The sequence below is a fragment of the Oncorhynchus kisutch genome, linkage group LG8 (assembly GCF_002021735.2).
Source record: "Oncorhynchus kisutch isolate 150728-3 linkage group LG8, Okis_V2, whole genome shotgun sequence".
NCBI classification, from domain to species: domain Eukaryota; kingdom Metazoa; phylum Chordata; class Actinopteri; order Salmoniformes; family Salmonidae; genus Oncorhynchus; species Oncorhynchus kisutch.
In genome coordinates, this window is record NC_034181.2 from 3038289 (window position 1) to 3052358 (window position 14070).

General features: G+C 44.8%; 2 protein-coding genes across 6 annotated transcripts in view; one reads left to right on the forward strand and one right to left on the reverse strand.

Annotated features, from left to right (window-relative positions):
* The window catches only part of LOC109879533 (elongation factor 2), a 19565-nt gene extending 15286 nt beyond the window's left edge, over window positions 1–4279 (forward strand). The window contains exons 11-15 of the mRNA XM_031829550.1: window positions 1098–1205; window positions 1319–1672; window positions 2002–2184; window positions 2995–3127; window positions 3859–4279. Of these exons, the coding sequence (XP_031685410.1) occupies window positions 1098–1205; window positions 1319–1672; window positions 2002–2184; window positions 2995–3127; window positions 3859–4052 (972 nt within the window). The 3' untranslated portion in view covers window positions 4053–4279. The remainder of the gene's footprint in view (window positions 1–1097; window positions 1206–1318; window positions 1673–2001; window positions 2185–2994; window positions 3128–3858) is intronic.
* LOC109879535 (E3 SUMO-protein ligase PIAS2-like) overlaps window positions 4182–14070 on the reverse strand; it is a 26703-nt gene continuing 16814 nt past the window's right edge. For all 5 annotated transcript variants that reach the window (XM_031829551.1, XM_020471703.2, XM_020471702.2 and 2 more), the window contains 2 exons: window positions 13048–13187; window positions 4182–6782 (listed from right to left, as the gene is read on the reverse strand). In XM_031829551.1, coding sequence (XP_031685411.1) covers window positions 6541–6782; window positions 13048–13187 — 382 coding nt within the window. In that variant the 3' untranslated portion in view covers window positions 4182–6540. The remainder of the gene's footprint in view (window positions 6783–13047; window positions 13188–14070) is intronic.

Sequence of the window (14070 nt, forward strand, 5' to 3'; positions counted from 1 at the left end):
GTCTGACCCCATGGTCCAGGTATAATACTAGTCTGACCCCATGGTCCAGGTATAATACTAGTCTGACCCCATGGTCCAGGTACAATACTAGTCTGACGCCCATGGTCCAGGTACAATACCAGTCTGACCCCATGGTCCAGGTATAATACTAGTCTGACCCCATGGTCCAGGTATAATACTAGTCTGACCCCATGGTCCAGGTACAATACTAGTCTGACCCCATGGTCCAGGTATAATACTAGTATGACCCCTTGGTCCAGGTACAATACTAGTCTGACCCCATGGTCCAGGTACAATACCAGTCTGACCCCATGGTCCAGGTATAATACTATACTAGTCTGACCCCACGGTCCAGGTATAATACTATACTAGTCTGACCCCATGGTCCAGGTATAATACTATACTAGTCTGACCCCATGGTCCAGGTACAATACCAGTCTGACCCCATGGTCCAGGTATAATACTAGTCTGACCCCATGGTCCAGGTATAATACCAGTCTGACCCCATGGTCCAGGTATAATACTAGTCTGACCCCATGGTCCAGGTATAATACTAGTCTGACCCCATGGTCCAGGTACAATACTAGTCTGACCCCATGGTCCAGGTACAATACTAGTCTGACCCCATGGTCCAGGTACAATACTAGTCTGACCCCATGGTCCAGGTACAATACTAGTCTGACCCCATGGTCCAGGTATAATACCAGTCTGACCCCATGGTCCAGGTATAATACTAGTCTGACCCCATGGTCCAGGTACAATACTAGTCTGACCCCATGGTCCAGGTACAATACTAGTCTGACCCCATGGTCCAGGTATAATACCAGTCTGACCCCATGGTCCAGGTATAATACTAGTCTGACCCCATGGTCCAGGTACAATACTAGTCTGACCCCATGGTCCAGGTACAATACTAGTCTGACCCCATGGTCCAGGTATAATACCAGTCTGACCCCATGGTCCAGGTATAATACCAGTCTGACCCCATGGTCCAGGTACAATACTAGTCTGTTCGAGATGCAGGGAAACGGTGTGGTTTAGAGATGCAGGGAAATAGTGGTGTTTATGTGTCTTTGTCCTGTCTCTCTGTGTGGCAGTGCATCATTGAGGAGTCTGGAGAACACATCGTAGCTGGAGCTGGGGAGCTTCATCTGGAGATCTGCCTGAAGGATCTGGAGGAGGACCACGCTGGGATCCCCCTAAAGGTTGGGAAGATATTGACTTACTGCATTGTACAGGAATGCTTTTCAAAAAGGATGAAATTTGTAACCTTTGAATATTGAGTGAAAAAACTGAATCCTCTTCATACTTCTCCCAGAAATCTGACCCTGTGGTGTCTTACCGCGAGACCGTAGCCGAGGATTCAGACCAGGTCTGCCTGTCCAAGTCCCCTAACAAACATAACCGTCTATACATGAAGGCCCGGCCCTTCCAGGATGGTCTGGCGGAGGATATCGATAAGGGGGACGTGAGCTCCAGACAGGAACTGAAGACCAGGGCTCGCTACCTGACTGAGAAGTACGAGTGGGAGGTGACAGAGGCCCGCAAGATCTGGTGTTTCGGCCCCGACGGGACGGGACCCAACATCCTGACGGACGTTACCAAGGGAGTGCAGTACCTCAACGAGATCAAGGACAGCGTGGTGGCAGGGTTCCAGTGGGCCTCCAAGGAGGTGAGCAGACGCCAGCAGGGCTGGGGGGGTCAAGTCCCTTTAGCACCAACTTTTAGAACCAGAGAACCCCACCACCACTGACAGGCTCTTAGAACCAGAGAACCCCACCACCACTGACAGGCTCTGAGAACCCCACCACCACTGACAGGCTCTTAGAACCAGAGAACCCCACCACCACTGACAGGCTCTGAGAACCCCACCACCACTGACAGGCTCTTAGAACCAGAGAACCCCACCACCACTGACAGGCTCTCAGAACCAGAGAACCCCACCACTAACTCTGAGAACCAGAAAACTACACCACCACTGAAAAACGTTCTCTTTCACAGGGTGTCCTGTGTGAGGAGAACATGAGGGGGATACGTTTCGACGTCCATGATGTGACGCTGCATGCGGATGCCATCCACAGAGGGGGCGGGCAGATCATCCCCACGGCACGCCGAGTCATCTACGCCTCTCAGCTCACAGCTCAGCCACGACTCATGGAGCCAGTCTACCTGGTCGAGATCCAGGTGAGTCATCTCCGCCTCTCAGCTCAGTCACGACTTATAGAATCAGTCTACCTGATCCAGATGAGTCAACTACACCTCTCAGGTCAGTCACGACTTTTAGAACCAGTCTACCTGATCCAGATCCAGGTAAGTCGACGTGGAACTCAGAAGTGAGATTCAAAATCAGAATCTTCTTTATACTTCCAAGTACATTTACATGTACCAGGAATTTGACCTGGTGAGATGGTGCTAACAACCATAACAGAATATACAGACAGAATAGTAAGGGATGTTCAACCTTTCCTGAGTCCTGAGGGGTATCCGATGAATCAAGCTAGATCTACTCTGGGTTTTCTAAAGCTAGCCGGTCTTCAGTGAGCTTCACATTCCAGCTCAGACTTCAACCATACTACGACCGTGGATATTGATCGTCCGCCTGCCGCTAACCCCAGCAGGCCTTGTTACTGTGCATGACGCACGCCAAACGCTTCATTGAGACAATGCTGAATCAATTAAATGGGGAAATCAGTGATGTTTTCATTTGTGCCCGAAATCAAATTCAGTAGACTATGGTGTGTAATAGGCTTTTACAGGTGTATTCTTTTGGGACTCCCGAGTGGCACAGCGGTCTAAGGCACTGCTTAGCTTGAGCCGTCACTACGGTCATATCCGTATTCACAGTCATGCGAAATCCATAAATTAGAGCCAAATATTTCAATTGACTGGGGTTCCTTTATATAAACTGTAACTCAGTAAAATCTTAGAAAATGTTGTGTGTTTAAAAAATATATTTTTAGTTGAGTGTATTTCAACTTACCGTTCTTCCTGCAGTGTCCAGAGCACGTTGTTGGAGGGATCTACGGTGTGCTGAACAGAAAGAGAGGCATGGTATTTGAGGAGTCGCAGGTCGCTGGAACACCCATCTTCATCGTGAAGGCTTTCCTTCCAGTCAACGAATCGTTTGGTGAGTTCATCACGCTTTCCAACGAAACATTTCAACACTGAATGTAAAAAGATAGCCCAGTCAATTCATAATTTGGTACGTTCATCACATCTTCCAACAACCCATTTCACCAAAACAATGAATGGAAACAACATTTAAAAAGAAACAATTAAAATGTAACTTTTCTAAAATATATATATATTCTATAACTAAAAAGACTAATTTAGTAGGGCAAGGACAATACCACAATACTTGTTAGTAGTGTAACGACCCTGGGTTTATAAGCGCGGATATCGACTCTGCCGCTGCCGCTTGAGCATGCTCGATAGCGCGCTGGACTTCGGGGTCGAGGGTTCGAGACGTGCTCCCTGCCTGTTTCGTCACAGTATCGCGGGCAAGGAAACAAAACACAAAGTGGATTTAACTTCTTTAGGAAAACAACCATCCAGTCACGTGTATTTATTTTCCAAGCTATCACAAAATATTTTACATACAGCTGGGTTTTTTTTTTTTAAAGGACCAAAAGAGTTTTCCATGGAAAAAATATCACTATACTGGTACAATCACAGCCTTTATGAAAAGGATTAGCTCTTTAACAAGTAAAACAATGTATTCGGTCAGGATAGGAACGTAACATAAGAAATAGGAGTCAACCAACTAGTTACAGATAAGCATGACAAAACAACACAGACCTCTGGTTGTTTATGAATATTTTATTTGTTATCCCCCCCCCCCCCCCCCGATGTCGTTAGGTTTCACAGCGGACCTGAGATCCAACACAGGTGGCCAGGCCTTCCCCCAGTGTGTGTTCGACCACTGGCAGATCCTGCCCGGGGACCCCTTCGACGAGACCAGTCGGCCATGGCAAGTAGTGGCAGACACCCGCAAACGCAAAGGCCTCAAAGAAGGCATCCCTTCCCTGGACAACTTCCTGGATAAACTGTGATCGTCTGTGATTGGACTGCTGCTTCCTAGTGCAATTTAATGATCATAGCACCCTAATGTGGAAATGTATAAAATAAAAATAGCCAAACCACAATAACAACAATACACTGTATTATAACTAGAAACGGTATGAGGGGGGAAAGTTGACTAATACAGGTATTTTAAAAAAATGCTGCTTTATTGTTTTAAGTCTGAGATCCTGACAGCAAATAAAAAATGAGCACCTTGTTGTTTGTTTGTTTGTTTGTTTGCATCACGATGGCACGGCGAAACAAGAGCATCCTTTACCCACAGCGAAACAAGAGGAGCATCCTTTACCCACAGCGAAACAAGAGGAGCATCCTTTACCCACAGCGAAACAAGAGGAGCATCCTTTACCCACAGCGAAACAAGCGGAGCATCCTTTACCCAAAGCGAAACAAGAGGAGCATCCTTTACCCACAGCGAAACAATAGGAGCATCCTTTACCCACAGTGAAACAAGAGGAGCATCCTTTACCCACAGCGAAACAAGAGGAGCATCCTTTACCCACAGCGAAACAAGCGGAGCATCCTTTACCCAAAGCGAAACAATAGGAGCATCCTTTACCCATAGCGAAACAATAGGAGCATCCTTTACCCACAGCGAAACAAGCAGAGCAGCCTTTACCCACAGTGAAACAAGAGGAGCATCCTTTAACTACAATAAAATATTAAATATCTATTCCCTTAAATTTAAGTTTGGAAAATACTTCAGGTTCCATTTTAAAACATTAACCTAACTTAATGTAATTCCTAACATTTTAGTGGGTAGGTCCCCTTTCCCTAAGCAACTCATACAAGGTTGAGGGCCAACATATCATTCTACACTTTAAAAACTGCAGCACTAATTGCCTTAGCTAATTTATCTAGAGTTTTGTACATTAAATAAAATACACTATTTCAGGCCCTGATTGCTTTTTTTTGCTACGTTCGACAAAGGCTCAATTGACAACTTCGCATTACATTTGGTTCTGTGAAAACATCCTGCTTAACCTTCAAATGTTCAAAAGCCGAGACTCGTGGGACGGAAACCATTTGGGGACATTAACTCATATACATGTTTACACACGGAACAAAAGGGGATCCTAATTAGATGGTACATACACAACAAGGTCCAACTAAATACAAAAACAGATTTCCAAAATGCTGAGAAAGATGGCATTTTTATAAACACTCAACGCTCTAGTTTGTATCACTTTTGATAATTTGTACAAAAAACTAAATGGTACCTCCAATTCATGGATCCACACACACAAATATCTCATTTCTAATGGTTCCATGTTTTAGATACACTTTCAACCGTGTACAGAGTCAGTAGATCTGGAAAACTCAGTATTATTGCTGTGACTGAAGGGGGAAACAAACCCCGCCCCCCATTGTCCCACTTCCTGCGGAATGCTTCCATGTCATCTCATCCAATTAAAAACAAATGTGAAGAACAGACTGGTAAAATCCCCTTCTCTTCCACAGGTCAGAATGTGTGGGGTGAGGCCAACTCAGTCAAAATAGGCTTTTGACTATTTGGGGGGGGGGGGGGGGGGGGGGGGGTCCGTCCTCTCTCCTCTGTGACCCGGAAACCGATGAGTGGTCAAGGCTATGTCAATTCGTTAGTAGCTGAACGGAAGAGTTTCCCTCCTCTCCTTGATAGTCACCTTTACCTCGAGGAAGGTCATGTGTATCCTTCCGGAGTCCTTCATGGAAGACTACTGAAACCTGCCCCCCCCCCTCCCCCCCCCTCCACTCTTTAAATCAAGCTTTCGTTTTGTCGTCGGAGAAAAAGGCATGAACATGTTTAAAATCTATCGTTGTAGCTAAAAATAAAAATAATAATGTCTTCCACAACTATCTTCATTTGTTTTTATCACCACGTTTTGGGATCCAACCTGTAGACGTCATTTCAGGACATTTTCACCCACATTCACTCTCCTCGCCGCCTCTCCTCCAATCACCTTTGACCTTTTTCAAAAGGAGGCGGGAGAGGACGTAGGAGCTGAGCAAATCCAATTGGGAAAAGACTACGGGTCCAACAGTCTCAACTATCTAAAAATGGCTTCCTCTCCTAGTTTTCCTTTCCTTCAATCAGCACGGGCACAGTAGGGGGAAAAAAGCAAATGTGTCCTAACTTCACTGGCAGACAGACAAAGGAAAGGAGACAAGTTAGCCTAGCTCTGGGATCTCCCTGTCCCATGGTGGCCTGTGGACATCGTCCAGGTCCAAAATGGCACGATATTCCCTATATAGTGCACTACCTCAGTCCTCGGAGGCTTGTGTCGAATAGGAGGCTTAGTCCAATGAGCTCTCAGGGACCAGAGGCTTAGTCCAATGAGCTCTCAGGGACCAGAAGCTTAGTCCAATGAGCTCTCAGGGACCAGAAGATCAGTCCAATGAGCTCTCAGGGACCAGAGGCTTAGTCCAATGAGCTCTCGGGGACCAGAAGCTTAGTCCAATGAGCTCTCAGGGACCAGAAGATCAGTCCAATGAGATGATGTCTGAGATGATGTTGGACCCTCCTCCTCCCCCAGTGATAACCCCAGTCTCATGGGAGGATGAAGAGGCAGTGGTGTGGTGGGAACTGGTGTCGTATTGGCTAGAAGAGGACACCAGGCCGGCGCTAGTGGTGGCACCCTGCAGGCTGCTGGTCAAGTTATCCAGGAACATGGGAGCTCTGTAATGCTGCGGGTCACCTTGGATCAGCGAGAACAGATCCAGACCTAGGTGAGAGGGGGGCGGAAAAGATCGTGTCACACTCCTCCTCTGAACTCACAAGCAACATTAAAACATTAAAATGTCTTTATAAAGCCCTTCTTACATCAGCCGATGTCACAAAGTGCTGGACAGAAACACAGCCTACATCACAGACATGGAGATTACCAGACAATTAGACAGAACACGTCATCGTTTCGTTGGCTGGACAAGCAGATCAAAGCTTCAACGAGGGCTGCAAAGTTCCATGAAAAAACACAACTACATGTCTATAGGGATGGTGACTTACTCTACATGTCTATAGGGATGGTGACTTACTCTACATGTCTATAGGGATGGTGACTTACTCTACATGTCTATAGGGATGGTGACTTACTCTACATGTCTATAGGGATGGTGACTTACTCTACATGTCTGTAGGGATGGTGACAGGGTGACTTACTCTACATGTCTATAGGGATGGTGACTTACTCTACATGTCTATAGGGATGGTGACTTACTCTACATGTCTGTAGGGATGGTGACTTACTCTACATGTCTATAGGGATGGTGACTTACTCTACATGTCTATAGGGATGGTGACTTACTCTACATGTCTATAGGGATGGTGACTTACTCTACATGTCTATAGGGATGGTGACTTACTCTACATGTCTATAGGGAGGGTGACTTACTCTACATGTCTATAGGGAGGGTGACTTACTCTACATGTCTATAGGGATGGTGACTTACTCTACATGTCTATAGGGATGGTGACTTACTCTACATGTCTATAGGGATGGTGACTTACTCTACATGTCTGTAGGGATGGTGACAGGGTGACTTACTCTACATGTCTATAGGGATGGTGACAGGGTGACTTACTCTACATGTCTATAGGGATGGTGACTTACTCTACATGTCTATAGGGATGGTGACAGGGTGATTTACTCTACATGTCTATAGGGAGGGTGACTTACTCTACATGTCTGTAGGGATGGTGACTTACTCTACATGTCTATAGGGATGGTGACTTACTCTACATGTCTATAGGGATGGTGACTTACTCTACATGTCTGTAGGGATGGTGACAGGGTGACTTACTCTACATGTCTATAGGGAGGGTGACTTACTCTACATGTCTATAGGGAGGGTGATTTACTCTACATGTCTATAGGGAGGGTGACTTACTCTACATGTCTATAGGGAGGGTGACTTACTCTACATGTCTATAGGGATGGTGATTTACTCTACATGTCTATAGGGAGGGTGATTTACTCTACATGTCTATAGGGATGGTGACTTACTCTACATGTCTGTAGGGATGGTGACAGGGTGACTTACTCTACATGTCTATAGGGATGGTGACAGGGTGACTTACTCTACATGTCTATAGGGATGGTGACTTACTCTACATGTCTATAGGGATGGTGACTTACTCTACATGTCTGTAGGGATGGTGACAGGGTGACTTACTCTACATGTCTATAGGGATGGTGACTTACTCTACATGTCTATAGGGATGGTGACTTACTCTACATGTCTGTAGGGATGGTGACTTACTCTACATGTCTATAGGGATGGTGACTTACTCTACATGTCTATAGGGATGGTGACTTACTCTACATGTCTATAGGGATGGTGACTTACTCTACATGTCTATAGGGATGGTGACTTACTCTACATGTCTGTAGGGATGGTGACTTACTCTACATGTCTATAGGGAGGGTGACTTACTCTACATGTCTATAGGGATGGTGACTTACTCTACATGTCTATAGGGATGGTGACTTACTCTACATGTCTATAGGGATGGTGACTTACTCTACATGTCTGTAGGGATGGTGACAGGGTGACTTACTCTACATGTCTATAGGGATGGTGACAGGGTGACTTACTCTACATGTCTATAGGGATGGTGACTTACTCTACATGTCTATAGGGATGGTGACTTACTCTACATGTCTGTAGGGATGGTGACAGGGTGATTTACTCTACATGTCTATAGGGAGGGTGACTTACTCTACATGTCTGTAGGGATGGTGACTTACTCTACATGTCTATAGGGATGGTGACTTACTCTACATGTCTATAGGGATGGTGACTTACTCTACATGTCTGTAGGGATGGTGACAGGGTGACTTACTCTACATGTCTATAGGGAGGGTGACTTACTCTACATGTCTATAGGGAGGGTGATTTACTCTACATGTCTATAGGGAGGGTGACTTACTCTACATGTCTATAGGGAGGGTGACTTACTCTACATGTCTATAGGGATGGTGATTTACTCTACATGTCTATAGGGAGGGTGATTTACTCTACATGTCTATAGGGAGGGTGACTTACTCTACATGTCTATAGGGAGGGTGACTTACTCTACATGTCTATAGGGAGGATGACTTACTCTACATGTCTATAGGGAGGATGACTTACTCTACATGTCTATAGGGAGGGTGACTTACTCTACATGTCTATAGGGAGGGTGACTTACTCTACATGTCTATAGGGAGGGTGACTTACTCTACATGTCTATAGGGAGGATGACTTACTCTACATGTCTATAGGGAGGGTGACTTACTCTACATGTCTATAGGGATGGTGATTTACTCTACATGTCTATAGGGATGGTGACTTACTCTACATGTCTATAGGGATGGTGACTTACTCTACATGTCTATAGGGAGGATGACTTACTCTACATGTCTATAGGGATGGTGATTTACTCTACATGTCTATAGGGAGGGTGACTTACTCTACATGTCTATAGGGATGGTGATTTACTCTACATGTCTATAGGGAGGGTGACTTACTCTACATGTCTATAGGGATGGTGACTTACTCTACAAGTCTATAGGGAGGGTGACTTACTCTACATGTCTATAGGGAGGGTGACTTACTCTACATGTCTGTAGGGAGGGTGACTTACTCTACATGTCTATAGGGATGGTGACTTACTCTACATGTCTATAGGGAGGGTGATTTACTCTACAAGTCTATAGGGAGGGTGACTTACTCTACATGTCTATAGGGAGGGTGACTTACTCTACATGTCTATAGGGAGGGTGATTTACTCTACATGTCTATAGGGAGGGTGACTTACTCTACATGTCTATAGGGAGGGTGACTTACTCTACATGTCTATAGGGAGGATGACTTACTCTACATGTCTATAGGGATGGTGACTTACTCTACATGTCTATAGGGATGGTGACTTACTCTACATGTCTATAGGGAGGATGACTTACTCTACATGTCTATAGGGAGGGTGACTTACTCTACATGTCTATAGGGATGGTGACTTACTCTACATGTCTATAGGGAGGGTGACTTACTCTACATGTCTATAGGGAGGATGACTTACTCTACATGTCTATAGGGATGGTGACTTACTCTACATGTCTATAGGGAGGGTGACTTACTCTACATGTCTGTAGGGAGGGTGATTTACTCTACATGTCTATAGGGAGGGTGATTTACTCTACATGTCTGTAGGGAGGGTGATTTACTCTACATGTCTATAGGGATGGTGACTTACTCTACATGTCTATAGGGAGGGTGATTTACTCTACAAGTCTATAGGGAGGGTGACTTACTCTACATGTCTATAGGGAGGGTGACTTACTCTACATGTCTATAGGGAGGGTGATTTACTCTACATGTCTATAGGGAGGGTGACTTACTCTACATGTCTATAGGGAGGGTGACTTACTCTACATGTCTATAGGGAGGGTGACTTACTCTACATGTCTATAGGGAGGGTGACTTACTCTACATGTCTGTAGGGATGGTGACTTACTCTACATGTCTATAGGGATGGTGACAGGGTGACTTACTCTACATGTCTATAGGGATGGTGACAGGGTGACTTACTCTACATGTCTATAGGGATGGTGACAGGGTGACTTACTCTACATGTCTGTAGGGATGGTGACTTACTCTACATGTCTGTAAGGATGGTGACTTACTCTACATGTCTATAGGGATGGTGACTTACTCTACATGTCTATAGGGAGGGTGACTTACTCTACATGTCTATAGGGAGGGTGACTTACTCTACATGTCTATAGGGAGGGTGACTTACTCTACATGTCTGTAGGGATGGTGACTTACTCTACATGTCTGTAGGGATGGTGACTTACTCTACATGTCTATAGGGAGGGTGACTTACTCTACATGTCTATAGGGAGGGTGACTTACTCTACATGTCTATAGGGAGGGTGACTTACTCTACATGTCTATAGGGAGGGTGACTTACTCTACATGTCTATAGGGAGGGTGACTTACTCTACATGTCTATAGGGAGGGTGACTTACTCTACATGTCTGTAGGGAGGGTGACTTACTCTACATGTCTATAGGGAGGGTGACTTACTCTACATGTCTATAGGGAGGGTGACTTACTCTACATGTCTATAAGGAGGGTGACTTACTCTACATGTCTATAGGGATGGTGATTTACTCTACATGTCTATAGGGAGGGTGACTTACTCTACATGTCTATAGGGATGGTGACTTACTCTACATGTCTATAGGGATGGTGATTTACTCTACATGTCTGTAGGGATGGTGACAGGGTGACTTACTCTACATGTCTATAGGGATGGTGATTTACTCTACATGTCTATAGGGATGGTGACTTACTCTACATGTCTGTAGGGATGGTGACTTACTCTACATGTCTATAGGGAGGGTGACTTACTCTACATGTCTATAGGGATGGTGACTTACTCTACATGTCTGTAGGGATGGTGACTTACTCTACATGTCTATAGGGATGGTGATTTACTCTACATGTCTGTAGGGATGGTGACAGGGTGACTTACTCTACATGTCTATAGGGATGGTGATTTACTCTACATGTCTATAGGGATGGTGATTTACTCTACATGTCTATAGGGATGGTGACTTACTCTACATGTCTGTAGGGATGGTGACTTACTCTACATGTCTATAGGGAGGGTGACTTACTCTACATGTCTATAGGGATGGTGACTTACTCTACATGTCTGTAGGGATGGTGACTTACTCTACATGTCTGTAGGGATGGTGACTTACTCTACATGTCTGTAGGGATGGTGACTTACTCTACATGTCTATAGGGATGGTGACTTACTCTACATGTCTGTAGGGATGGTGACAGGGTGACTTAATCTACATGTCTATAGGGATGGTGACTTACTCTACATGTCTATAGGGATGGTGACAGGGTGACTTAATCTACATGTCTATAGGGATGGTGACTTACTCTACATGTCTATAGGGATGGTGACAGGGTGACTTACTCTACATGTCTGTAGGGATGGTGACAGGGTGACTTAATCTACATGTCTGTAGGGATGGTGACAGGGTGACTTACTCTACATGTCTGTAGGGATGGTGACAGGGTGACTTACTCTACATGTCTGTAGGGATGGTGACAGGGTGACTTACTCTACATGTCTGTAGGGATGGTGACAGGGTGACTTAATCTACATGTCTATAGGGATGGTGACAGGGTGACTTACTCTACATGTCTATAGGGATGGTGACTTACTCTACATGTCTATAGGGATGGTGACTTAATCTACATGTCTATAGGGATGGTGACTTACTCTACATGTCTGTAGGGATGGTGACTTAATCTACATGTCTATAGGGATGGTGACTTAATCTACATGTCTATAGGGATGGTGACTTAATCTACATGTCTGTAGGGATGGTGACAGGGTGACTTAATCTACATGTCTGTAGGGATGGTGACTTAATCTACATGTCTGTAGGGATGGTGACAGGGTGACTTACTCTACATGTCTATAGGGATGGTGACAGGGTGACTTAATCTACATGTCTGTAGGGATGGTGACAGAGTGACTTACTCTGCATGTCTGTAGGGATGGTGACTTAATCTACATGTCTATAGGGATGGTGACAGGGTGACTTAATCTACATGTCTATAGGGATGGTGACAGGGTGACTTAATCTACATGTCTGTAGGGATGGTGACAGGGTGACTTAATCTACATGTCTATAGGGATGGTGACAGGGTGACTTAATCTACATGTCTATAGGGATGGTGACAGGGTGACTTAATCTACATGTCTATAGGGATGGTGACAGGGTGACTTACTCTGCATGTCTATAGGGATGGTGACAGGGTGACTTACTCTACATGTCTGTAGGGATGGTGGACAGGGTGACTTAATCTACATGTCTATAGGGATGGTGACAGGGTGACTTAATCTACATGTCTATAGCGATGGTGACAGGGTGACTTAATCTACATGTCTATAGCGATGGTGACAGGGTGACTTACTCTGCATGTCTGTAGGGATGGTGGACAGGGTGGAGTGGTGGAAGGGGACTGTATAGTCTGCTAGTGAAGACATCAGGTATGGCGTGTCCAGGGCCTGTACATTTGGGAGGCGCCCCGTGGATGGCTGATACGTCAACACTCTGAGGGTTAGAGAAACACAGAGTAGATTCAGCCACACAACAAAAGTAGACATTGTGAACGGGCCAACAACAAATAGAGGGTTTAATATGTATAGGAGTTGTTGTCGTCGTCACACAGCTATCACATTGCAGCAGAGTTTGGCAGAAGCCACGTGCACGGATGTTCACAACTTCAGCCTCTTGACGTGGCTCCTACGTCGTGATGTTAGTTACACTGCTGCTTGTGGTCATATCGCTGAGTTTCAGTTTAAAAACTAGTCAAGTGAAGATGACCCCCTGTCTTTGACATACAGAAGAAACAGACTAGTTCCACACCTCATAAAGCAAAAACAAAAGTAGACATTGTGAACGGGCCAACAACAAATAGAGGGTTTAATATGTATAGGAGTTGTTGTCGTCGTCACACAGCTATCACATTGCAGCAGAGTTTGGCAGAAGCCACGTGCACGGATGTTCACAACTTCAGCCTCTTGACGTGGCTCCTACGTCGTGATGTTAGTTACACTGCTGCTTGTGGTCATATCGCTGAGTTTCAGTTTAAAAACTAGTCAAGTGAAGATGACCCCCTGTCTTTGACATACAGAAGAAACAGACTAGTTCCACACCTCATAAAGCACAAGAAAGATGCTGAAAAACATTTATATTTAGCTTTCTTGAAATATTATTTTGATGGAATGTAATTTGATCTCTTGAGAAATTAATTAATTAATAATTAATTGATTCAATTTGATCTTCAATAAATACATATATATAGTACCAAACATCTTTGCGTGTCAAAATGTATTTTTTATTTTTAAAGTAGCACTGACAAAACAGTCTGCAAACACCGGTCACGAAGGATGTGTTTACAATACCGTGTTGGTAATAAAGCACAATTTGTTCC